General features: G+C 52.9%; 1 protein-coding gene across 1 annotated transcript; it reads left to right on the top strand.

Moving 5' to 3' along the window:
- The first annotated feature begins 979 nt into the window (after positions 1-979).
- On the top strand, positions 980-25,988 carry CRYBG2 (crystallin beta-gamma domain containing 2). The gene is made up of 20 exons (XM_055574038.1): positions 980-1,058; positions 7,077-9,717; positions 10,069-10,116; positions 10,213-10,325; positions 10,520-10,649; positions 14,574-14,713; positions 15,493-15,619; positions 15,856-15,891; positions 16,239-16,375; positions 16,532-16,658; positions 16,914-17,053; positions 17,154-17,280; positions 17,540-17,572; positions 17,696-17,808; positions 20,862-20,991; positions 22,277-22,416; positions 22,796-22,919; positions 24,308-24,466; positions 25,550-25,709; positions 25,806-25,988. The coding sequence occupies exons 2-20, from the start codon at positions 7,132-7,134 to the stop codon at positions 25,892-25,894; spliced, it is 4,659 nt and encodes a 1,552-aa protein (XP_055430013.1). The 5' UTR covers positions 980-1,058; positions 7,077-7,131; the 3' UTR covers positions 25,895-25,988.

Below are 25,988 nucleotides of genomic sequence, written 5' to 3' on the forward strand. Positions count from 1 at the left end.
GTTGGCCTGAGAGTCAGGAACTCTCACTGTGCGACCTTGGTCATGTAGGCGTATCTCTCAGCCTCCCTTTCCTCGTATGTAGAGTGGGAAGGGGTGAGATAAATGCCGAAGGAACTTTCCAGAGCTCTTCCTCTTTGTCCAGCTCTTGTGGCCCTGGCAGCCTCTCTGGAGGGCAGCTCTGCTTGGTGTCAGAGCTCTGCTCAGCTTCTCCTGTGCCAAGGAGGGCAGACAGGGCTGTCGCAGGGTACCCAGGGGGCAGGCCAAAGAGGCTGTCACTGGGTCTCTGCTTCTGCTTTCCCTCAGGCCCAAGCCCAGAGCCGCTCAGAGTTGGACCTTCGGGCAGGGAGCCTTGGCTCCTGGCTTTGGAAGCGACGATACAACTCAGGGGGCCCGGTGGAGCTTCTGGGGCGCCTCCAGAGGCCTGCTGTAGGCAGCGCCTCTGACCTGGCCAACCATGCCTCCATGGGGCCGGAGAGCCTGGCACCAGCGGTGACCTCAGGAGAGCCTGCTGGAGCCAGGGGTCCCTCAGGCCCACCACCGGCGCCTGGATGTTTGGAACAAGGACCTCCAGGCCACACCTGCCGGCAACCCCCACACTCAGCCCGGGGGTTTCCTCTGTGGCCTGAGGCACCCAGCAACCTGGAAGACGTGCTGCCCCACCCAGCGTCCTGCCCCAGGGCAGAGGGGGCAAAGGGCGAGCCTACCACCCCAGGGCCAGCCCTGCCAGAGCCAACCCTGCCAGAGCCAGCCCAGACCCTACGTGAGCGTCCCTCTGCCAGGAGGACCCGCTATTACCGCATCACTGTCAGCCTACAGGGGCGTGAGCAAGCACCTGGGGAGGAGACTGAAGAGCCCAAACCGGCCCAACCAGCTCCCCACCCTTGCGGCCCTGAGGAATCCAGGGGCTGGCAGGAGCCTCCTCAGGGGCCCCGCCCCATTACAGGGTGCCTAGCTGACCCGCCTCAGGAATCCCAGCTCCGAGTCCCACCACATCAGGGGAGCACGGCCCAGCAGCAGGAGCTCCGGGCCGGCCGGTCGCCTGGGTCCCCGCACAGACGGTGAGTAGATTTCACCCCCCACGTGGGGCGGTGGGGGAGGAGGAAACTGACCTGGCTGCCCCTTCCTGGGTCTCTATCTCTCTCCGGGCTTCTCTAAGCCATTCATTCAGTTCTCCCTGGCATAGGCTGACTCTGCCATCCCCTCCCCTTCCCATCTCTGCCCTCCGTTGCCTGCCCCCCAACCTCGTGCATGCCCGCAGGCTACCTCCGGGGACCCAGTTTTGCTCTCCTCCTCCGTCCACCTGGGGAGGGGGATATCCTGTCGCAGAGAGGATGGGAAGGGTCACCTTATCCTCAGCAACACCTTCCCCAGCCCCTCGTTCTGTTCTGGAGACCACTTTCTCAGCCTGAGACGAGAACTCTCAGGCGGTGCTGGATGTCCTGGGGTGAGTTGCTTAACTTCTCTGGGCCTTGAGTCCTCAAGTTGATTTGGTCACTGGAGATGAAGGAGGAGGAGGAGGAGGTTACCGGAAGATACTTTGAACTCTAGAGAGTGGGGCAACCAAAACAGCCCGGATGCTTATTAATAACGCTTCAGTCGCAGCAATAATTACCCCACCTGGCCCTGTGTTGGTGAACAGGCGCTGAGGTTCCCAAGCCCTGGGTTTTTTTTTTTTTTTTTAACCTTTTTATTTTGTATCGCAGTATAGCCAATTAACAACATTGTAATAATTTCAGGTGGACAGCAAAGGGACTCAGCCATACATATACATGTATCCATTCTCCCCAGACTCCCCTCCCATCCAGGCTGCCACATAACATTGCTAAGCCTTGGTTTTTCTTTATTTTTTTTAAGCCTCAGTTTTTAATTTGTGTTGAAATGACTCTCCTGAATCTGCCTGGTGCGCTCAGAGAAAGGAGGATGGGTCCTGTAAAACTCACTGACAACAGGGTGAACTTGAGACCTCTCTAGAACCACTTGGAAGGGCACACCAGGCCTCAGACAGCGTTCTGAGAAGTTCCTACTAATGATGGTGGTGGTTGTCACCTATGGCTCCTTTTCTGAGGGTAATTCTATTTAATCCTCACAGCAGCCCCGTGAAGTAAGACTAATCCTGTTCTCCACCCTCTCACCCCAGTGACAGACGGGAAACTAAGGTTCAGACAGGTTTCATCACCTGCTCTAAGTCAACCAGAAAGTGAAGGGGCAAGAACCTGTGTTCTAGGGCTTCCCCAGTGGCTCAGCAGTTAAAAAACTCCGCCTGCAATGCAGGAGACACAGGTTCGATCCCTGGGTTGGGAAGATCCCCTGGAGAAGGGAATGGCAACCACTCTAGGGTTCTTGCCTGGGAAATCCCATGGACAGCAGAGACTGGTGGGCTACAGTCTATGGGTCATAAAGAGACAGACACGACTGAAGCAACTGAGCATGCACACCTGGACCTGTGTTCCAAGCACCTCTCTCTCCTGCCTCTCACGGAGGCCTCAGGGGCCCCGTGCAGATGACGGGGGGCGGGGGGTGCTGAGTGTGGTTGCTGTACAGAGCTTTCTGTGACCTGTGATTACTTTGTGACCACGTGGGGATGAAGTCTACTACCGTCTGTGTGGAGACCCAGATTTGGAAGCACTGTGGCAGCGGAGGCAACACCAAGGATGCCCAAGCCTCTGGGCTGGAGTCAGGATAATGATCCTGTGACAAAGAAGAGGGACGTGTGCCACCCAGGCTGGCTCAGAGACCTGCTCAGTGGGGAAGGTTGAATAAGAATCCCTGATTATGCACCCTCCCCCTATTTTTTTTTTCCTTTTCCTTCACTGAACAACTAATTCTTTCTTTTTAACCAACATCAATTTTCCATCATGGTAGGCAGAACTCTACCTTGAGAAAGCTTACAATGATCCTAGAAGAGTCAGTTCAAAACAGATGAGCTAATGCAGGGTCTAAAGCAGACCCTGAAGGGTGGGGGGTGGGAGAAGGGGACAGAGAGAGAGAGAGGGTGGGTGGAGGAGGCAGGCCTTGTCGAGGGGAAAGGAAGGAGCAGCAGGTTTGGCTGGGGGACTCCGTCTGCCACTCCCTGACTATTTTGGGCACGGGTGGATAATGACAGATTCTCAGGAGGCGAGGGCTCAGAGGGGAAGGAAGTGGAGCTCCAGGGGTGTCATTTCTTCTCTGTGCTCCCTTTCTGGGGCAGGGTTCCCTGGGCCAGGACTGGCAAATATGGGGCGGGGGAGGCACGACGCAATGGGGCCGAATATGTAAGACGTGTGTGCATCCGGGTGTGCGTGTCTGTCCCAGTGAGGGTTGATTTCAAGGGGAGAAGGGCTGGAGACTGTGACCTGACTAAGTGTGTGTGTACTGTGAATGTGTGTGCACGTGTCGTTGTGCTTGTGGGTTCCTGCGTCTGTGTGACTTGTGTGTTTGCTGTGTCCCTGCGTACCTGTGTCTGACTCTGTGGTTCTGACTGTGCATGCCGGGGTAAGTGTCTGTGTGTGTGTGCCTATGTAATTCTGTGCCCTGTGTGTTGGTGCGTGCCTGTGTGTGACGCAGCATGTGCTTGTGGGCCTGTGGGCTGGTTTGGCCTAGTTTGGGGGTGACTCACAGGTAAGCGGGGAGAATCCAGGCCTTGTTGAATTGGACAAGGTTCTTTCCCACACTCCCCCCACCCCCTCTGCAGCCCCTCCCTTTCCCAGCCCCGCACAGCTGATCTGGAAGTCACAGGTGACCCGGCTGGTCCAGGGCCTTGAGGAAGAGAGGGCTCTGGAAATGGGCATTTCTGCTGGCCTAGGAGAGGCCTCCTGGGGTTTTGAGGTGTGTCTTCAGAGGAAGGACAAAACAGGGTCAGGGGATCTATAGGCAGGCAGATTCCTGCATAGTGTGAAGAACATTCTAGCCATCATGACTATTCAGGGATGGGACAGGTCAGCTGTTAAATTGCGACCTCCCTGTGCCTAGAGGTATGCAGGCAGAAACAAATGACCACATGCTTGTAGAATGAGTATCAGGGGTGTTGTCTGGGGGCTGGGTTCAGAGAGGCATAGAGTTCTGATTATTGGGAGATCACAGACATATCTGATACGATTATCAAAGACTTCCTCTTCTGAGGCTCTCCTGTGGCTTTGCCAAAGCCTATGGAGGCTTTCCAAATGTGGTTCCTGTTTTTATGTCTAATTCTTTGACCCCTGAACTCCCGGAATACCACTTTCAAGAGAAATTGGCTTTGGATAAATCTAACCAGAACTTGGGGCTTCCCCAGGGGCTCAACGGTAAAGAATCCACCTGCAATTTGGGTTTCATCCCTGGGTCAGAAAGATCCCCTGGAGGAGGAAATGGCAACTCACTCCAGTACTCTTGCCTGGATAATTCCATAGACAGAGGAGCCTGGTGGGCTGCAGTCCACAGGGTCCCACAAAGAGTGGGACACGACTGAAATGACTGAGCATGCACGCATGCAACCAGAACCTAGCACATCACCTAACACGATGAACAGTGAATGAATGAGTGAAGGAATGAATACATGACTTAGAAGCCAGGCTTTGCCCCCTCCTGTCAGTGCCATCACGGACAGTGAATCTCAGCAAATGGTAGTTGTTATCATTAGTACCAGCCAGGAGGACAGAGATTCTGTTGGAAGAAAAAGAGCTCCTTAGTGAGGACAGAGGAGAGGGGTGGGCCTTAGGGAAGGGCTACAATCCAGACCCTTAGGTGTCTGAGTGTGGCTGTCAGGAATTCTGGCCTGGGGAAAGAGTTGGGCATCCCGCCCAGCCCCTCCCCTCCCTCATACACAAGACTTTCCTGGGGCCACTCAGAGCCCATCCTGGACCAGGCCACATGCTGTCACAGCGGCCAGTGGTCCCGAGTCAGGTCAGACTTCCCTGGGCCTCAGCCCCATTCAGCTCTGTCCCTCATAAAGCCTGAGTCACTTCTGGGGCCACAGGACAGGGTCAAAGTTCTGGGTTCCATCAGCCTCTCAGGAGGGAGGGAACTGGAGAAAGGGGGAGGGCAACTGGGGGCATGGGTCCATTTCTGGCCTTAAGGGCCCCTGTGATGGTCTAGGGGCTGCCTCACACAGAGGAGGAGCTGCAGACAGGCCGGTACTGAGGCTGATCTCTTGGGTTCTTGAGGCCTGAGAATAGGATTGCCCTACTAGAGCAGCCTGGAAGTCAGAGTGGGGACTGCCTGGCCCCCTCCAGGACTGCTGTGCCTCCTTTAAAAGTAAACCCCCCAAAACACAGAGTCTTAGTTTACCAGATACATGAGGGAGTTTGATGTGGTGGTTCACCACTTAGGGTTGGATTCAACCCTTGTCTCTGCTACTGTGTGACTCTGGGCAAATTTCCTAACCTCTCTGAGTCTTTTCCCCCGCCCACATCTGCAGAAGGGGGATGTGTGTTCATAATTTATAAATTATTCTGTCTTAAAAAGTTGAAGTATACTTGATTTGCAATATTGTGTTAGTGTCAAGTACTAATATATAGCAAAGTGATTCAACTACATATTATCTTCCATTATAGGTTATTACAAGATATTGAATATAGTTCCCTGTGCAATATAGTAGATCCTTGCTGCTTATCTGTTTTATAAACAGTTGTTTGTATCTGTTAATCTCATACTCCTAATTTATGCCTCCCCCTCCCCTTTGGTAACCACAAGCTTGTTTTCAGTGTCTGGGAGTCTGTTTCTATTTGGCCCATAGATTTTTTTTGGCTGTGTTGTGTGGCTTGCGGGATCTTAGTTCTGACCAGGGATTGAACCTGCGCCCTCCGCAATGCGAGCGCCAAGTCCTAACCGCTGGACCACTAGGGAATTCCCATGCATAGATTCATTTGTATCATTTTTTAGTTTCTACATGTAAGTGATATCATATTATGTTTGTCTTTCTCTGATTTACTTCACTAAGTATGCTGCTGCTGCTGCTCAGTCGCTTCAGTCGTGTCCGACTCTGTGCGACCCCATAGATGGCAGCCCACCAGGCGCCCCCGTCCCTGGGATTCTCCAGGCAAGAACACTGGAATGGGTTGCCATTTCCTTCTCCAGTGCATGAAAGTGAAAAGGGAAAGTGAAGTCGCTCAGTCATGTCCGACCCTTCGTGACCCCGTGGTACTCCCTAGGTCCATCCCTATTTTTGCAAATGGCAATATCTCATTCTTTTTTATGGCTGAATAATAGTCCACTGTGTTTATACACCACATTTTCTTAAACCAGTCATCTATTGATGGACACTTTCGTTGCTTCTATGTCTCGACTATTATAAAGAGTGCTGCTACGAACATTTAAGGGTACGCATATTTTTGAATTAGAGTTTGCATCTTTTCTGGATATCTATCCAAGAGTGGGATTGCTGGATGATATGGTACCTCACTTTTTAGTTTTTTAAGAAAACTCCATACTGTTTGCCATAGTGAATAATTTATTCTTTATGGGGAAACTTAGGAGCCAGCATTTTAGTTTATAAAGTGAGTTTTTATTCTTTCTCTCATACTGGATTCTGACAATAACCCTGTGAAACGCATACTCTTGTTATTCCAGTTTTCTGGCCGGGGGCCCTGAAATTTGCTGGGGAAAAGTGGCTTCCCAAGGTCATCTTGCTGATGAGTGACAGGGATAGGGGGAACCCAGCTTTGCTTGAGGCCAAAGCTGTCTTTCCTCACCTTCCTTCATCACGATTGGAAACAGGGTCAGAACATTGCTTGTCTAGTTTTCAGCTTTCCGGTTTTCTAGTTTTTAGCTCCTAGAGGACTAGCCCCAGGGCTCCTTGGGCAGTCACAGCCCTGTCCACAGACCAGTGAGTCGGATCCACATGCCTGTCTCTTTTCTTCCTCTCTCTCCTTCTAGGCTTAGGCCTCAGCTTCACCTCTTGAAGGGCTGTGGCATAGGAGAACGCCTGAAAGTAGGGAGAGGGGTGGGAGCTCTGAGGGCCTCGTGCCCTCTTTACTGATGAAGAAACAAAGGCCCTGAAATTCAAATGACCGATCTGAGGTTACTCAGCCTGACCTCTGCAGAGATAGTTATTCTACACTGCAGGGAGCCACCCTGACCACTCCCCCTGACCCCATCTTTTTTCTTCCCGGCACCCTCTGCAGCGAGCTGGACTACAGCGAGCCAAGGACACCTCAGGACACCTTGCCGGGGCCCAAGATGGAGGAGGCCAGCGGGCCCCCGGCTGAGGCCAAGGCCCGAGTGGTGAGCACTGCGTTGACATGGCGGCAGCGGCCCCCTGCCCAGGACGAGGTCAAACACCGTTTCCACAAGGTGTCCCTGGTGTCAGGGGCCCGGTTGGAAGCCCCCTCCGAGGAGACGTCTGAGTCCAGCCATCGTCGAGAGGAAGTCAATGGCTTTGCTGTCCGGGAGGAAGAGACCGTGAACCACCAGGGCCCCCGGGACGGGGCTGGCTCCAAGAGCTTCCAGAGCCACGGGCCCATCTTTTCCAAGAAGTACACATTACCCCTCAAGGAGAAAAGGCCAGTGGGAAGACTGAAGGAGGCTGCGGAGCAGGGTGACTGCAGCCCCCAGCCCCCCAGGACCGAGCCGCCCAGCGCGGGGGTCACGGCCAGGACTGAGTTGTCGGTGCCAGCGCACGGGCCCCGGGAGCCGAGCCCCCACCCGGGTGTGAGTTTCACCAGCGGGAGCTCCAGGAGCCTGGAGGAGCGGCGGATGACGCGCACTGTGCGGACCACCGTGATGGTGGGAGGGCACGTGGACCGCCGGGTGAACAGCACCGTGATCAACTCCGTGGGGCCCGCGCTCGTGGGCGAGGCCCTGCCAAGGGGCCGCAATGTTGCCCGCGCGGTGCGGGCAGTGGTGGTGAACCCCCGGGCCGAGGGCTCCCCCAGTCGCAGTCAGGCCCTGGAGCTGCTAAGTAGTCTTGTGCCCACTGAGCGGACCACCCCCACCAGCCGGCTTCCCAGGCCCCTGGCTGCTGTGCCAAGGAGTCCAGATCTGGGCAGCACAGAAGGGTCAGCCCTGAGGCAGCTGCCTGAGACGAGGACAGCAGAGCCCAAGGACAGATCTGCCCCGGGCCCTGCGGGCTTCCTGGAGGAGGCTCACCCCACTCCGAGCCAGGAGGTCCCTGCAGCCCACCCAGACCAGGAACAGGACAGAGCCCTGGGTGCCGGGGTCCATGAGGTCGCAAGGATGCAGAGACCCGCCAGCCTCACCCAGTCCCCTCTCCAGACCTCTCAGGGCCACACCCCAGTACCTTCCTCTCCCAGACTCCAGACCCAAACCCTCTCCCTGGACCTAGTTCAACCCCCAGAGCAACCTGAAGCACCTACTCAGGCTCGGGCCCAGCTCACTCTCAAGCCCCGGGGACCCCAGGCCCTGCCCTCCATCAAAAGAGAAGGGCTTTCAGATCCCCCTGCAGCCACCGTCCTGCCTATGGTGAAGACTGAGGTTGTGATAGTCCCTGGACAATCTCTTGCTCCATCCTCTATGAGATGGAAGGCCATCACCAGCCCGGGAGGTCTTTCTGCTCCATCCTCCCCAAAGAATATGATTGTTCAGGACTCTGAAAAAGTCCCTGTTGTCTCCCTTACCCAGAAAGAGATAGTACAGGGCCCTGGGGTTCCTGCTGACTCATCTCCCAACCAGAAAGAGGTAGTGCAGGGTTCAAGTGCTCCTGCTGCCTCAGCCCCCAAACCAACCAACGCTGCCCAGGGCCCAGAAGTCAGCCCGATCAGCCAGAAAGAGGTCGTCTGGAGTACAGCAGGCAGCCCTGTCCCTCCCCTCCCCAAGGAAGAGGCTGCTCAAGGCCTGACAATTCCTGCCATCCCATCCCCCAAACAGCAAAAGGTTGTCCAGGGGTCTGAAGAAAACATCGTCTCATCTCCCACCCAAAAAGTTGTTCAGGACCCTGATGCTTCTAATGTCCCATCTTCCACCCAGAAAGTAGCTGTCCAGGCCCCAGCCACTCTCATTGCCCCCTCCTCCTCAGTGGGCAAGGTATCCTCCGGTCCAGGAGGTCCCCCAGCCCCGGTGATGATGGGAGCAGAGACCAGCCACGAGTCCCAGCTTGTCCCTGAAGCCACCAAGGGCAAGACATTTCTGGAGCCATTGAGGGAGGAGGAGGAGGTGGCCCTGACTGCTGACCTGGAGATTTTCCTGGATACCCTGCGGAGCATGGAGCCTCCTGAGATCCTGCGCACTCACCGGCTACCTCGAGCCCCCCGCTCCTCCTACCTGGCCATGTACGCCACCCTGCCTGCCATCGAGGAGGACCAGCCTGGGCCATGTGTGCTGGGACCCAGCCCCCAGGAGGTGCCCGCCCTGGAAGTAAAGAAGGAGGAGAAGGCACAGGAGGAGGAGGAAGAAGAGCCAGAGAACCCCTACCTGAGCGACGATGAAAAGCTCCAGCTCAGGCAGGAGAGAGCCAGGCAGGGCCCGACCAGGGACCCCTCCCCTGCCCGGCCCACCCAGGTCTCTTGCTCTCCTCTGGAGATGATGAAGAAGCATGTAGCAGGTGCCAAGGGCCCCCACCCAGAACCTGGGCCAGAGTGGCAGGCAGGCAGCCGGCCCACTTCCCGTCTTGGAGGCAGCCTCCTCTTTGGGGGTCTGGTGCCTGCCCTGAAGGAGACCCCCACCTCGGAACCACTGGGCACAAAACTATCTGCTCTGCAGCCCCACAGGGCACCAGGGCTCAAGAAGGGTCCAGGACAGCTGCCCCTGCTCTACAGTGAAAGGCCACCTCCAGAAAAGCCGGCACGTGCCCGGCCCCCGGAGGGGTGGGTGAGTGAGGCCTTGGGCGGGCAACGGAGGAGGGCCTGGCCTCATTTAGGCCAGGGTTCGGATCCTGTAAGGACCGGGATCCTGGGAGGAAGTCTCCCGATCCGAGCAGCAGGCTGTTTGCACTGGGGATTCCGAAGGGCTTGATAAAATCTCAGAAGCTGGGGAAGGGGGCAGTTCCGGGGACAGAGTGATGAAGCCTCCAGGGGCTGGGAGCAAGTGTAGCATTCTTTGTGGGCCAGCTCTTTGTGGGGTGGAGGCCTGCAGGGAGGATATGGGATTCACGGAGCTGCAGGTTAAGAAAGGCAATAAGGAGGCAACCCCATAAAGACGTATCATGGCTCTCCATTCCAGAGCCCAGCACTGAAGACCCAGGGCAAGCTGAACACGAGACCTGGAAAGGTAGGGGGCGCTGGGGTTGGGGGGCAAATGGGTGGGAGAGCAGGAGGCGGGGGTTCCTGGGATGGGCCCTAAGGACCCCTCTGGGCCTTCTTGCAGATTATCCTCTTCTCAGAGCCTGGCTGCCAAGGCAGCCACAGGGAGGTCTGGGAAGATGCTGATGATGCTTCCGGCTGGGCCCGTGTGGCCTCCATACGGGTGGTCCGAGGCTGGTGAGTGCGGAGCTCCCGGTGGGCTCTGGCGTGTGAACCTTGGGGATGTGAGGACAGTGAGAAGTGCCCACTGAGGGCAGAAGCCCCCCCCCCACCCCGCCATAGCTGCCCAGAGACCCTGCCTTGCAGGGACATCCTCCCCACCTACCCCCCACCCCACTCCATTCAATGACCCTAGGTCTCTGTGCCCACAGCTGGGTGCTGCATGAACAGCCAGGATTCCAGGGCCGGAAGCTGGTCCTGCCTCAAGGGGATACGGAACTTGAAGCCCCAGGATCAGCATGGAGTACCCAAGGCATCGGCTCCCTGAGGAGGGTCGTCCGGGTGAGTGGCTGGGTGTGGGGGACCAGATGTCACCTCATCTACCCTAAGTCCCAGGCCTTGAGGAGGAAGACAGAGACACCTAGAGCTGGGATTTCTGGGAGAGATCATAGGATTGGAGCCTGAAGAGGGTTTATACCTGTATAGAGTCCTGACCGTGGAGCCAATTGGAGAAGAAAGGGATTCTGGGGGATGCTCAGCCTGGCTTGCTCCAGCTGGAGCTTGGGGAAGGATGGAGTTAGAGCAACAGAAATGGGTAGGGGTGGCTGTGGGCACTCACCACCGACCCAGGGCCCAGGCGTTCAGGCCCACAGCCAGAGTTGAGGTGCCGCATATAGATGCACGCACACACAGGTGTTTCCCTGGTAGCTCAGTGCTAAAGAATCTGCCTGCCAATGCAGGAGACAGGAGTGTGGTCCCTGGGTCAGGAAGATCCCTTAGAGAAGGAAGTGGCAACCCACTCCAGTGTTCTTGCCTGGGAAATCCCATGGACAGGAACCTGGCCAGCTATAGTCCATGGGGTCGTAAAGAGTCGGACACGACCGAAGGGACTAAACAACAGCAACGTGGTTGGAAAGAGCACAGTCAGTATTACAGTTTCATATCTCTAAGGTGGGGAAGTACCATGGTCAGAACACAAATTTACAAATCACTAAAATTAAGCTGACAAAACCATCTTGGACACCGGAGAGACCCAGAAGAGAAAGCGGAAATCTAAAATCAGGGCCTAACAGACGTTTTGGGATTTTTTTCTTCTTCTTCTTCTTTTTTAATGGAAGGACAAAATAACTCTTGAGTCCAGAGCTGTTGCAATACTCCTGGTAAGAGAGGAAGAGAATCTTATGTTAACTAGGGCAGTGGCCCAGCCATGCAAAAGAGGGGACAAGAATTTTCAAAGCCTCTCCAGAAACACACAGATGTTTGTAGACAATTTATTGTGAGCTTCTCACCATAAATTCATCTTCATGTGGGAGGTAATGAGGTACAAAAGAGGACCAAGGGCTTTGAAGTCCGGTGGACTTGGGTTCCTTTGATTCAGTCAGCATTGATTAGGTGCCCAGTGTGTTCCAGGCACTGGGATGTGCTGGGTTGCAACAGTGAACAAAAACTGTACTGCTCTGTTCTTGGCCCCTGCCACTTACAGGCTGGGTGCCCTCAGGAAGCCCACTTAACCTCACCGAGTCTGACTTTCCTAGTCTGTGAATGCTGTTAACACTTCCCGCTGGGAAGACTGAATGAGAAGGGGTAGGACAGGACCTTAGCATATGTCTTACACTCAGTAGATGTTTCATAAACATTTAAAAAATACTTATTTACTTATTTAGCTATGCTGGGTCTTAGTTGCAGCATCTGGAGTCTAGTTCTCTGACCAGGGATCAAACCCGGGCCCCCTGTATTGGGAGCTCAGCATCTTAGCCACTGGATGACCAGAGAAGTCCCTGTTTCATAAACATTTGATGAAGAAGTGAGTGAATGAAAATGATCCTGATGAAGAAGAAACACCCAGAAATGCAGAAAGGACCTGTAGCTTCCTGAGATGCAGTGCAGGCGGAGGCCAGTTTCAGTTCAGTTCAGTTCACTCAGTCGTATCTGACTCTGTGACCCCATGGACTGCAGCATGCCAGGCTTCCCTGTCCATTACTAACTCCCGGAGTTTACTCAAACTCATGTCCATTGAGTCGGTGATGCCATCCAACCATCTCATCCTCTGTCGTCCCCTTCTCCTCCCACCTTCAATCTTTCCCAGCATCGGGGTCTTTTCCATTGAGTCAGTTCTTTGCATCAGGTGGCCAAAGTAGTGGAGTTTCAGCTTCAGCATCAGTCCTTCCAGTCTAGGAAGGGGTAGAAATTGGTATAGAGTTGGAATTGTATACAAAGAAGGATCAAATTCAGATCTCCGGAAATGGCTGTCTATCCTGCCCATCCCTCCACCAGGCTGGAAATGAGGCTCCCAGAGGCAGGGCAAAGGGCATGGTACTTGGCAGGCTCCTGCTGAGAACTTTGGTCTTAGGTCCCAAAGGGCCAGCAAGGGACCAGCGAGGGCTTTGGACTCAGGCTTATCTGGCTGACATTGCAGAGAACACCCCAATTATTTCTGGCTTCTGGGGAGAAGCCCCTGGCAGCCCCAGCTGAACAGACTTGGGGAAGCAGGTGTGGATGGGGGTAGTCTCTGAAGGGTGATGGGTGGTTTTGTTTTTGTTTTTATCTTTTGACTATGCCACATGGCATATGGGATCTTAGTTTCCTGACTAGGGATTGAACCCATGCTCCCCTGAATTGGCAACGGAGTCTTAACCACTTGCTGCTGTTGTTCAGTCGCTAAGTCATGTCCGACTCTTTGTGACCCCATGGACTGCAGCATGCCAGGCTTCCCTGTCTTTCACTATCTCTTACAGTTTGTTCAAACTCACGTCCATCAAGTCGGTGATGCCATCCAACCATCTCATCCTGTCGTCCCCTTCTCCTCCTGCCCTCAACCTTTCCCAGCATCAGGGTCTTTTCCAATAAGTTGGCTCTTCACATCAGGTGACCAAAGTATTGGAGCTTCAGCTTCAGCATTAGTCCTCCAATGAATATTCAGGGTTTATTCCCTTTAGGAATGAGTGGTTGGATTTCCTTGCTGTCCAAGGGACTCTCTAGAGTCTTCTCCAGCACCACAATTCAAAAGCATCAATTCTTTGGCACTCAGTCTTCTTTATTGTCCAATTCTCATATCCATACGTGACTCTGGAAAAACCATAGCTTTGACTCTATGGACTTTTGTCAAACAAAGTGACATCTCTAATTTTTAATACACTGTCTAGGTTTGTCATAGCTTTCCTTCCAAGGAGCAAACGTCTTTCAATTTCACGGCTACAGTCACCATTCGCAGTGATTTGGGAGCCCAAGAAAATAAAGTCTGTCACTACTTCCACTTTTCCCCCATCTATTTGCCATGAAGTGATGGGACTGGATGCCATGATCTTAGTTTTCTGAATGTTGAGTTTTAAGCCAGCTTTTTCTCTCTCCTCTTTCACCCTTATCAAGAGGCTCTTTAGTTCCTCTTCACTTTCTGCCATTAGAGTGGTATCATCTGTATAGATGAGGTTATTGATATTTCTCCCAGCAATCTTGATTCCAGCCTGTGATTCATCCAGCCTGGCATTTTGCATGATATACTCTGCATTTAAGTTAAACAAGCAGGATGACAATACACAGCCTTGTCACACTCCTTTCCCAATTTTGAATCAGTTAGTTGTTCCCTGTCTGGTTCTAACTGTCGCTTCTTGACCTGCATACAGATTTCTCAGAAGGCAGGTCAGGTGGTCTGGTCCCATCTCTTCAAGAATTTTCCAAAGTTTGTTGTGATTCACACAAAGGCTTTAGCATAGTCAATGAAGCAGAAGTAGATGCTTTCCTGGAATTTCCTTGCTTTCTCTATGACCAACGAATGTTGGCAATTTGATCTATTGTTCCTCTGCCTTTTCTAAATACAGCTTGTACATCTGGAAGTTCTTGGTTCACATATTGCTGAAGCCTAGCTTGAAGAATTTTAAGCATAATCTTGCTAGCATGTGAAAGTGAGTGCAATTGTACAGAAATCTGAACATTCTTTGGCATTGTCCTTCTTTGGGATTGGAATGAAAACTAACCTTTTTCAGTCCTGTGGCCACTTCTGAGTTTTCCAAATTTGCTGGCATATTGAGTGCAGCACTTTAACCGCATCATCTTTTAGGATTTGAAATAGCTCAGCTGGCATTCCATCGGCTCCACTAGCTTTGTTCGTGGTAATACTTCCTAAGGTCCACTTGACCTCACACTCCAGGCTGTCTAGCTCTAGCTGAGTGACCACACCATCGTGGTCATTGGGGCCATTATGACTCCCTCTTCCAGGGAGGTCCAAGGTGCTGTTTTACTCTTCATTTTCCCACCCCTCTCCTTCTGCAGGACTACATTACCCCAGAGATCAGTCTGTACTCTGAGGAGGGCCTCAAAGGGGAGCGAGTGAAGCTGACTGAGGCCTTGGAGGACCCCCAGGGCCTGGAGAGGCCCCTGCAAGTGGCATCTGCCACTGTTTCCGCAGGACTGTGAGTCTGGGCTTTCTGGAAGCCCTTCATTTAACACTCACTTTGCTGGGTGCTGGGGGCACAGAGGTGACAGGACATGGTTCCTGCGTGCAAGAAGTGCTCAGCCTACTGGTGGCGCCAGGCAAGCAAGCATGCAGTAGCAATCCAGAGTTCCAGGACGGAGGAGCACGGGGCTGCAGGAGCCAAGAACAGCACCACACCAGCCCAGCTCAGGGAAGCCTTCCTGGAGGAGGAGACTCCTCAGCTGGGATGAACTGGCTCCATGAAGGCAGGGACTTCACACGTTCTTCACTACTGTGTCCCTGATGCCTGAAGCAGGACCTGGCATGGGGTAGATGGCCCTGAATATCTGTTAATTGAATGAATGGGAAAAAAAAAAAAAAAGAGTATACTAGAACCTACAAAGGCCCAGAGGTGAGAGATCTAAGCTTTGAAAGTTCAGTCTGGCCAGAGAAAGCAGCACAACTGGGGAGATGGGAGGCCCAGGAAGAAGGCCTCTTTGTGCAGCTGGACTGTATTATGAGGCTAATGGGGAATTTTAAGCAGGTATGGGTGCTAGAAAGAACTCTCAGCCTCTGTGTGCAATTAGGGTCAGGTCAGAAGAGAGATCAATGGACTGGCTGCTGCAGGAGATGATGGGGGCCGGAAATGCTCTCCAGAGTTCCCTTGATCAGGGCCTCTCCCCCAAAACTCAATTCTTCCCTCTGCACCTTCCACCCCATCCACTAATCTGTATTCCTGGGAGTCTAGGGTGCAGCTACTTCTCTGCCTTCCTCCAGGTGGCTTCTATACCCCAAACCCTTCTTTGAAGATACTCCCTGCATTCTGGAGCCTGGAGAGTACCCCACCTCAGAGGCCTGGGGAGCATCAGACCCCAGTGTGGGCTCCCTGAAGCCCATGAGATTGGTAAGGGGTAGCTGGGCCCAGTAGCCTTGCCCTGCAGTCTGGCAGAAGAGGCAGGGCCTGGGAACTCATACTGGGAATAGGATTCGAGGAGAGGGAGGATTTGATTCTAAGGGAAGGGGGTAGGACATGGGATTGGCCATTTTTAAGGGTCTCAGGAACAAGTCAACCCAAGGTCACCAGCCCCAGTCTGTCTCTCCCCACCTCTGGGCTGGGGTCTCACTCTGTCTTCTCTGCAGGGCTGCCCAAGTGTGGAGAGGCCAGGGGAGCCCAAGGTAAGAGCCTAGGCTTCAGGGTCAAAGAGGGCCTTTGGGTAGGGTGTGTGTATGTGTGTGTATGCATCATGGCCTGGACTAGAAGATGGAGAGGAGGGCGCTGGGGCCAGAGGCTGGGTCTGGGAGCAGGTGGTGGTGGTGATGGTGGAACCTGACTGATTCACTGGGAACCCACTTTTGATGTGGAAGGACCAGGTCACAGGTCAGAGAAGAGAAAGGAGTCAGGTGAGGGCATGGGGCTCAAGTGAGGGACTGGGAGGGCTTAGCTCTGGGCTGATGCTGGTGAGAGTCATCCAGGGATGGCTAGGTGGGTTTGGTCCAACCCCACACCACCCCTTCCCCCACAGGCTGTGGTGTATGAGGCCCCAGGGTTTCAGGGCCGGAGTTGGGAAGTGAACAGAGACATCTACAACCTGCAGCAGCCAGAGGATAGCCAGAGCCCCAACTTGGCGTCTGTGGGGTCCCTGCGAGTTCTCGGGGGCTGGTGAGGACTCAGGACCCTTCCTTCTACCTCATCCTCCCCACTGGCCTCTACCCTCCAGGGTGGGGAGTGACCTGGGCTGCCTGGGGGTGGGGGCAGCTATTTCACAATCCCGAGGGCTTCCTGTGACTCCCTGTTTGTCTGTCTCCCCCTGCTCAGCTGGGTGGGCTACGAGAAGGAGGGTTTCCGGGGTCACCAGTATCTGCTGGAAGAGGGAGAATACACTGATTGGTCACGTTGGGGAGGCTATAACGAGGTGTTGACCTCCCTGCGGGTCATCAGAACGGTAAGCAAGAGCAATTGGGACATTCAGCTGGTACCCTCTGTTGAGAGAATTTGTGCCTACTCTCCTTGTTCTCCAGAGTAGTGGAAGTCTTCCTGGAGTCTAGCCTCTCTCCCTCCTGCTGCCCTTCCCCAGCCCACCTGATCACCTCACCCCAAAGTCCTTTAGTGGGATGCGTGCTAGGGGTCTGGGCACTCCCAGGGGTTTCCTTCTGTCCGTCCGTGAGCCGGGAGCAATCTGACTGTCACTCGGGCCCAGGACTTCGGGGACCCGGCCGTGGTGCTGTTTGAGGCCATGGACTTCGAGGGTCCGGGCGTGGAGGTGAGCAAGGCACTGCCAGACGTGGAGCTAGCGGGACACGGCCCCAGAACGCAGGCCATCCACGTTCTCAGCGGCGTGTGAGTGACTAGGGGCCTCCGGGGAGCTGGGCGGGCCGGGGGCGGCTCCAGCAGAGGCGTCGGCTCCGCCCTACTGACCCGCACCCCGCCCTTCCTGCAGGTGGGTGGCGTATCAGGAGGTGGGCTTCTCCGGGGAGCAGTACGTGCTGGAGAAGGGCGTGTACCGCAACTGCGACGACTGGGGCTCGGGCAACAGCGCCCTCGCCTCGCTGCAGCCGGTCCTGCAGGTGCGTGGCGGCTGCAGGAGCCGGGCCTCTTGGTGGGGAGGGGTCTGGGGTCTGGGCTGTGCCCACTTCAGTGGAGGCGGGACTAGAAGGAGCAGGCCTGGAGCTCCTGGGGGCGGGGTCTCCTGAAAGTGGGCGGAGTCAACACAGACCCCAGACTAAGCGCGAACTGCGAAAAGGATCAGGAATATTGACACCAGAGGAGTTGAGGCTAGGGGCTAGTACTCTTCTTGAATCTCAAAACTTTGGTCCCTTTCTTCAGGTCGGGGAGCACAATCTGCACGTTATCTCAAAGGTAAGGAGGTGGTGGGGGGCCTCTGTCTCACCCTCATTTAAAATCTCTCCCTCTTTTCCCCATTCTCTCCCCCCAACTCCATCACCCTCCTTCACTCTCATCTCTTCCCGTCTCTGCTGCCAGATTCAGCTTTTCTCCGGCCCCGACTTCCTGGGTGACCACATCTCTTTTGAAGATGACCAGAGCGCTCTGCCCACCTCCTTCCAGCTCCAGTCTTGCCGAGTCTACGGCGGCAGGTGAGGACGTGGGAAAGGGGAGACGTGGGCCTGTGGGCACCTGCCCTGAAGCGCTTAGCTCAGCTTGGAAATCGAGGCTGTAGTTAGAAGGTCTTTCTTTCAAATGACTTCCTTTGGCTTCCTTGGGATTAGCTCTTCTGCCCCGAGAATCATTCAATCTTAAAAGAAACAAAGCAAAATAAAGTTTTAATAGCAAATGTAAACATTGTAGACAGTATAAAGCACTTCAGTTTTATTTCATTCACCCCTGTGCCTTTTTTTTTTTTTTTTCGGTAGAATATTTTAAATCTCCAACCCAACATAAAATTTCACAGGTAAATAATTCAATATATATCTCTAACAAGAAAGGACACACGGCCTCAAGTTATTATCACATATAATAAAATGAGCAGTAATTTATTATTACCTAATACCCAGTCCCGGAGAAGGCAATGGCACCCCACTCCATTACTCTTGCCTGGAAAATCCCATCGACGGAGGGGCCTGGTAGGCTGCAGTCCATGGGGTCACGAAGAGTGGGACACGACTGAGTGCCTTCACTTTCACTTTTCACTTTCATGCATTGGAGAACGAAATGGCAACTCACTCCAGTATTCTTGCCTAGAGAATCCCAGGGACGGGGGAGCCTGATGGGCTGCCGTCTCTGGGGTCGCACAGAGTCAGACACAACTGAAGTGACTTAGCAGCAGCAGCAGCAGCAGCAGTATCCATTGATGATAATTGCCTGGACTCATTATTCCTTTAGAGGTTACAAAATGATTTTCTAAGTTTTGTTATTCATTCTACATATACTAGCTGGAATACTTCTATAAAGAAGAACATTCACTTTTTAACTATTTATTTACCTGAAAAACTTTCTGCAAAAAAGGCAGTTTGATCCTTTCCCAAGAGTCAGTGTTTGCCCTTTTCTTTTTATCAATTTTCAGAATAATTTTTGAATCAGTGCCCTAGCAACCACCAAAGCTGACCGATGAAGATTATTTTTTTAAGTATTGTTATGGACTCATGGGTTTTTATGTGTATGAAAGGCTCCAGTCCTCTGGAGTCACTACTCTTTTGTGTACTCAAATTACTTCACCTTTGGCAAATGGAAGCCCCTCCAGATCGCTTCCTGGGTACTTTTTAAAAATTTATACGTTTATTTTTTACTGCATCGGGTCTTTGTTGTGCCGCCAGGGTTTCTTTCTAACTGTGGCAGATGGGCTGCCCCAAAGCATGAGGGATTTTAGTTCCCGCACCAGGGCTTTAACCTGAGTCTCCTGCATTGGAAGGTAGATTCTTAATCACTGAACCATCAGGGAAGTCCCTTTCCTGGGTACTTTTGATATGACCCCAATAGTTGTTGTTGTTGTTTTTTTTAAAATAACTTCCTGTTTTTCTGGTACAATAAGATGTTCCTGGATCATTTTGTATATATTTTTTGCCTCTAACCTGGAGTCACTTCCCAAGGAATCCTGGTTGCTTTTAATGGATAATGCTCTTTGAAGACCAAAATGTGCATGCTACGTGTTTCAAAATTGTAATACTGATACTACTACTGATAATACTGCTTCTAACAGTAAAACCCAGTGAATGCTGTTTGAGGTTTCTCTGTTGTTCTTTTTGTCCTCAGTACATTCACCTACATCCCATTAGGTATGTCATGTTCAAAATATTGTGTTGTTTACTTTTTTCTGTGTGGTTATGCCACCAACCTGATATATAATTAGGGTAATTTACATTGTTTATTTTAATTTTAGGAATACTTCTCATTTTTATTTAATCCTAGTTTTTAGTTACTGAAAATATTGATTGTGTTCCTGTCTTAGCTTGAGCTAGTAACACAGTACCCTGGGTGGTTTAACAGCAGGAATTTGTTTTCTCACAGATCTGGAGGCTGGGAAGCCCAAGATCATGGTGTTGGTTGATTTGGTCCCCTGGTGAGGGCTCTCTTCTTGGCTGGCAGATGGCTGCCTTCTTGCTGTGTCCCCAGGGATCTCTTCCTCTGGTGGGCTCTTAGTTTCCCAATCAAGGACTGAACCCAGGCCCTTGGCAATGAAAGCTTGGTCCTAACCATTGGACTGCCAGGGAATTCCCCTCTTTCTCTTCTTATAAAGACACTAATCCCATGATAAGGGCTCCACCTTTATGACCTCATCTAAACCTAATTACCTCCCAAAGGCCATCACATTAGAGGTGAAGGCTTCAACCTATGAATTCCGGGGAGATACACATTCAGTCCATAAGAGTTCCAAAGTTAAGACTTAAAAAACAAGTTACAGCTTTGTTCATGCTACTTTTTCCTCTCCCATCCTCATTTTTTAAAATGTTTTTTCATTCATTCGTTGTTTTTTTTTAAGATATAAGCAAATATACACCATATATAAATTTGCATATACCTGTAGAAACCAAATGTATTTTGTTTTCCTCCTTCTCCATTTTCTTTCACAATAGGAAGCATATTGCAACCTAATAAATATACTAAAGACTACTGAATTGTGTACTTTAAAAAAGTGAATTTTATGGTATGTGAATTTTATCTCAGTTTTTTAAACAGGAAACGTACTATCAACACTGTTATGCATCTTGTTTTTTTAGACTGTTTGGAGGTCACTTTATATCCCTTTGAAAGCTCTTCCTCATTCTTGTTGACTGCTGTGTTATACTCCAGATTCGTGCTTTATTCAACCAATCCCCAATTGATGGACATTTGGCTGCTGCCACTCTGCCACTGCAAACACTGTGTAATCACTAGCCTTGTGTATGTGTTGTTTCGTGAAGGGTGTCCTTGGAACAGATTCTGAGAAATAGGCTTGCTGAGTAATTGTGCATGGCGTTTGGCGTGACTGCCAGATTTCTCCTGAAGGGCAGTGTGAGTCCACTCAGTTCTTTCTTAAGTCTGACTTAAGTTTGTGCTGCCGCAGCTCCTGGTCATCCTTAGCCTCCCCTGGCCTGGGGGATCCCCATCAAGGTTGCATTCAGTCTGCTGTATCTCAGGGGGGCCGTGCAGGCCAAGGACAGGGTGGGCTCAAATACCTACTCATGTCCCCCTGTTCTTCCCCTTCCTTCCTCAGCTGGATCCTGTTTGAGGAGAAGAACTTTGAGGGTGAGCAGTACATTGTGTCTGAGGGCGAGTTCCCTACTCTTACAGCCATGGGCTGCCTGGCCTCCACAGTCCTGGGCTCTCTCCGGAAGGTGCCCCTGGTGAGTGCCCCTATCCAGTTCCAGGCACCCCTGAGGCAGAGGTGAGCCTGCCTCTTCCCACTGCTGAGTGAGCTGTCGGGCTTAAATCCAGCCTTCCTCAGAACAACCCCAGGTCCTCTTGACGCCAGTGCTTCAGAGCCAGGTCAGCCTACCAGGGATTTATTGAGTCCCTGCTGAGATAGATCCTAGGGACCCTGAAATAAATCAGACACAGCTCTGCCTTCAAGGAACCCAGAAAGATTACAGCGCAGTGGTGTGTCCTGAAACCAGGGTGGGCCAGGGCCAGGAGGGGCTGGCCCTCGGGGTGGGCTGGGGGCAGGGGTGACCACTGAGGTGGTGGTTCTGGGCAGGGAGGAGTAAAACAGGAAGATGGCTCTGTTGCATGGGCAGAGATGGGTGGGCGGGGGAAGGCAGTGGGGTACTGCGACAGAGAACCAGGAAAAATAATGATGTCCTAGACCAGGGACAAGTGGAGAGAAACAACACTGGCCCTATTAAGGACCTGGGGTCTGTAGGACTTGGTGGCAGACCGGGAACCAGTGGGAGCAGCGCAAGCAGAACGGCTGGCCCTGACTTTACCACGCTCCAGGCGGGGCTAAAAGGCTTCCCGTGCTCCAGGACATCCCATCCTCACCACAATCCTAGAAGCCGTACAATTATTATCTCCCTTTTTCCCATGTGAAAACAGAGGCACAGAGAGGTCATGCAGCTTGCTGCAGGCCACACAGCTGGTGATCGGCAGAGCCAGGTTCTCCCAAGGCAGCCTGGCTCTGGAGTCCATGCTCTTTACAACTCCACGCTGGGCTTGGAAAACATACCTGGTTCTGGAGCCTGGCTGTAAGGGCCTTGAGCAAGCGGTTTCCTCCTTCCAGCCTCAGTTTCCCTCTAAGTGGGGATAATCATGGCACCTATATCTAGGGCTGTTAAGTTCTGATGAGATCAAGAAAAGCTCTTAGCACAGAATCTGGTGAGTTGGTCAGCCCTGAATACTTGTGAACTGATGTTATAATGACCAGGATTCTTATTCTTACTCTTCTTATAAGTGCCATTTACCAGGGAGGCGGTATTAAGGCAGGGGGTGCCCATCCAGACCAGGCTGCATCTGACAATGTGGGCACCCCCAGCTGGCAGTGTCCAGGAGTCAGGGGCCCTGTGGGGTGCAGCTCAGGAGGAAGAGAGCCTGAAATACTGACCTAGGAGTCACACATCTGGAACTAGGGGGAGGGGGGTGCTGAGGGTGGGGCTCTTATGGCCTCACCCTTTCTTTGTGCCCCCCGGCCCGCAGCACTTTTCCGAGCCATCCATTTTCCTGTATGGACTGGAGTGCTTCGAGGGCAAGGAGATTGAGCTCAGCGGGGAGGTGCGGAGCCTGCAGGCCGAGGGCTTCAACAATCATGTGCTGTCCGTGCAGATCAAGGGGGGCGTGTGAGTGTGTTAAGGGGAGGTGGGGGGCTACTAGTGAGGGAGGGGGGATCGGGGGTCTCCAGGTCTTCCCCCACTTTCCTTCCACTCCTGTCTAAGCCAGGAGGGAGTGGGGAGGGAGTGCAGGCTGGGAAGACTCACTGGCCCTCAGGACTTGGACCCCAGCCTGGGGGGGGCCTCTCCAGGACCCTACTCTGCCCTGCAAACCCCAGGGCTCCTTTCCCGCCTCCCTCTCCACCCGCTCCTGGGGCCCGAACCCCAGGCAGAAGAGTCCCGGCCTGAGAGAAGGGGAGCTGGAGATCGTCCTGACGGCCGTGTCTCCTCTCCTTCCTGTCTGTCTGTCTGTCTTCTTCGCTGTGTCTCTGGCGGTCACTGGGTCCAGCTGGGTGCTATGCGAGCACAGCGACTTCCGGGGCCGCCAGTGGCTGGTGGGCAGCTGTGAGATCACCAACTGGCTGACATACAGCGGGACCCAGCGGGTGGGCTCCCTCTACCCCATCAAGCAGGTGGGTAGCATGGCGGGTTGAGTGCATCTGGGTCAGCCCGTCTGGCTGTGTGTCCGTCTGTCTGCGTACGTCCCACATTTCCCAAATTCAGCGTTTATGTACTTTGGTCATAATTTTTGTCCTACTGTGATTCCTCTTGAACCGTTATGTCTTTAATATTTTCCTCTAAATCAACTCACTTTTTTCTTTTTTAACGTTATCCTTATCCTAAGGAATAATGTCCATAAGATCGTGGGTTTGATGTGTGTGTGTGTGTATGATTTTTCCTTAATAGATACTGATAAACACATTGCCATTACATTTTAAACAAGAAGGCTTATCCACATAAGCCTGAAAATTATCTCATGTACCACCCATTAGCGAGCACGCCTCACTTTGCAACGCCGTGTCTATACCTGTGTTTCTCTGTGTCTGTGAGTGCGCGTCTGGACCTGTGTCTCAATTATGTGCAATGAAGGCATGTGTGTGGAGGCCTGGCCACAGGGCGTGTGCGTGTGTATGTGTGTGTGCACCCGTCTGAGGGCATTTCCGTGTTCATGATGGCGTTGGTATGCGTGTGTCCTCTGGCGGCAGTCTGTGGCAAACCTGTACATCTGTGAGAGTGTGTTTGTGACTGTGTGTGGCTGTCCTTGTGACACTGTTGAAAGCTGTGTCTTCGTGTGAGGACACCTGTACGGTCCCTTGTAGAACATCATTGCTAGAAGAAATCTTGGAGATTATCTCCAACCCTCACATTGTACAGATGGAGAAATAAAGGCCCAGAGAAGTAGACAAGGATTTGCTCCACCATCTTTGTGAGTGGTTTACCTCCATGGCCTCAGTTTTCCTCATCTATAAAATGGGGGTGATATGTATGATCGAGCTGTTTTGAGAACTGAATCACGCTGTAAAGCCCTCAGAACAGTGTGGAGTGTCAACAGACACGGGCTGTGATTACCGTTATTACCGTCACCACCACCCAAGACCCCTGGGTGATTTGTGGCCAAGCCAGCGTCCGCCCCGCCGTGGTTCCTCTCCAGACTTTTAGCAAACCTGAGTGCCTGCTGTGAAGTCAGCGGGGGGAGCAAAGAGTGTACCTGCCGGCATGTATCCCTGTGTCTGTGTCTGCCGTCCTCCTGTGTGGCCATGTGGATCTGGGGTGTAGCTGCCAGTGTGTCTGTGTGCATCTCTACAGACGTACAGCTGTGTGGGTATATGCTCTGAGTGTGCCCTCGCATATGTGTGAGAAAGAAGGAGTGACTTAGAAGCAGGGTCCAGGTCGGTTTGGGGCAGGAGGGAGAGCCTGGGAGCTCGGGTTACTAGAGGGTCCGGAGTTGAGGGCACTGGGGGCCCAAGTGGAAGCATCCCTGCCCAGAGAGCCCTGACTCTCAACTCCCCCAACTCACCAGCGCCGGGCTTATTTTCGCCTCTGGAATGCGGCACTGGGGGGATTCCTGACTGTGCCGGACCACGTGGAAGACATGAAGGCGGGCCGCGTGGTGGTCTCTGAGCCCCAGGCCGGAGGCAGCAACATCTGGTTCTACGAGGATGGGCTACTGAAGAACCAGGTATGGGTTTAGGGGCTGGGACAGCGACACCAGGGCCCCCAGACTCTCACAAGCCCACCTTCAGGAGTCCCAGCCTGTGCTCAGTCGGGAACAGGAGCCAGTCTTGGGCCAGAGAGGCAGAGAGATACAGACACCAGGACCCTGGGGAGCTGGAGAAGGCAGGCTGTGTACCCTTGGGCAGTTCAGGCTCTTCTCTGGGTCTGTCTCTCATCTGCAAAACAAAGGGGCGGGACCAGAGGCTTCTAAGGGACCTCCCAGCTCTGATAACCTGTGACAGATCTGGGTCCTATTATTAATGATAGATTTGGGAATTCTCTGGTGGTCCAGTGGTTAGGACTTGGGGCTTTTACTGCCAGGCACCCAGGCTTGAACCTGGCTGGGAAATCAGATCCCACAAGTCATGAGGCATGGCCAAAAGGAAATGATAGATTCACTGCACAAATCTTTCCTAAACACCCACCATGTGTTCGGCCCTCCTGAAGCTTGCTTCCTAGTGGGGAGAGAAAGAAATGGCTTCAATGAGCCCTAGGTGCTGAAAAGTGCAATAGAGGAAAAATAAATGAAAAAAGGAAAATAGGGAATACCAGTATCTCTGACAAGGGGAGCCCTTCCTGAGAAAGTGGCAGTGGAGGGGACACCATGCAGATGTCTTCCCGTGAACATCATGATGTCTTCACGTGAACATCGCATGCAATCCCTAGAGGGCACTAGAGGGCAGGTCCTATTATACTTCCCGTTTTATAGGTGAGGAAACCAGAGCACAGAGTTTAGTAACTGGCTGAAAGTCACATAGCCAGTAAGCATGTGGAAGTTTGCTGCTAAAGCCTGTGCTTCAAGAGTCAGTCATGGAAGCCTTCCTGGAGGAGTTCATATTTTCCCAGCTCTTTGATGGTTTCTCACATTGAACCAGAACTGTTTCAACAACCATCCCCCCAGGAAAACAGCTCAGAAAGATCAAGAAATTTGCCCAGAGTCATAGTCCACGAGAGCCAGAAATTCAAAGCTGGGTGTATCAAAGGTGTCTTAGGTTTGGCAGAGTCCCTGGGGGAGGGCCGGTGCCTGACGACCTCCTGGGGGCCTCAGGTGGCCCCCACTATGAGCCTGCAGGTGATTGGCCCCCCCAGCACAGGCTCCAAGGTGGTGCTGTGGGCTGAGAGCCGCCTGCCCCGCCAGACATGGAGCATCAGTGAGTTGGGCCACATCTGCAGCCAGATGTTTGAAGGTCGGATCCTAGATGTGAAGGGTAAGTTGGGCATGTGTGTGGGAGAAGGCCCCTGAGGGCAGTGGAGTCCCTATCTCTTTGTGACCATCTCCCCGTCTCTTACCCCATCCCCCGCAGGTGGCCGGGGCTACGACCGGGACCATGCAGTGCTGTGGGAGCTGGCCAAGGACAGGGCGTCCCAGATCTGGACTGTCCATGTGCTTTGAAGCCTCCCTGCCACCCCCCAGCCCTGGAGGCTCTCCCTGGGATGACATGTTTTTATAGGGTTTTTTGTTGTAACATAAACTGTTTTATACTATG

Source organism: Bubalus kerabau, chromosome 3 (genome assembly GCF_029407905.1).
Source record: "Bubalus kerabau isolate K-KA32 ecotype Philippines breed swamp buffalo chromosome 3, PCC_UOA_SB_1v2, whole genome shotgun sequence".
Lineage (NCBI taxonomy): Eukaryota > Metazoa > Chordata > Mammalia > Artiodactyla > Bovidae > Bubalus > Bubalus kerabau.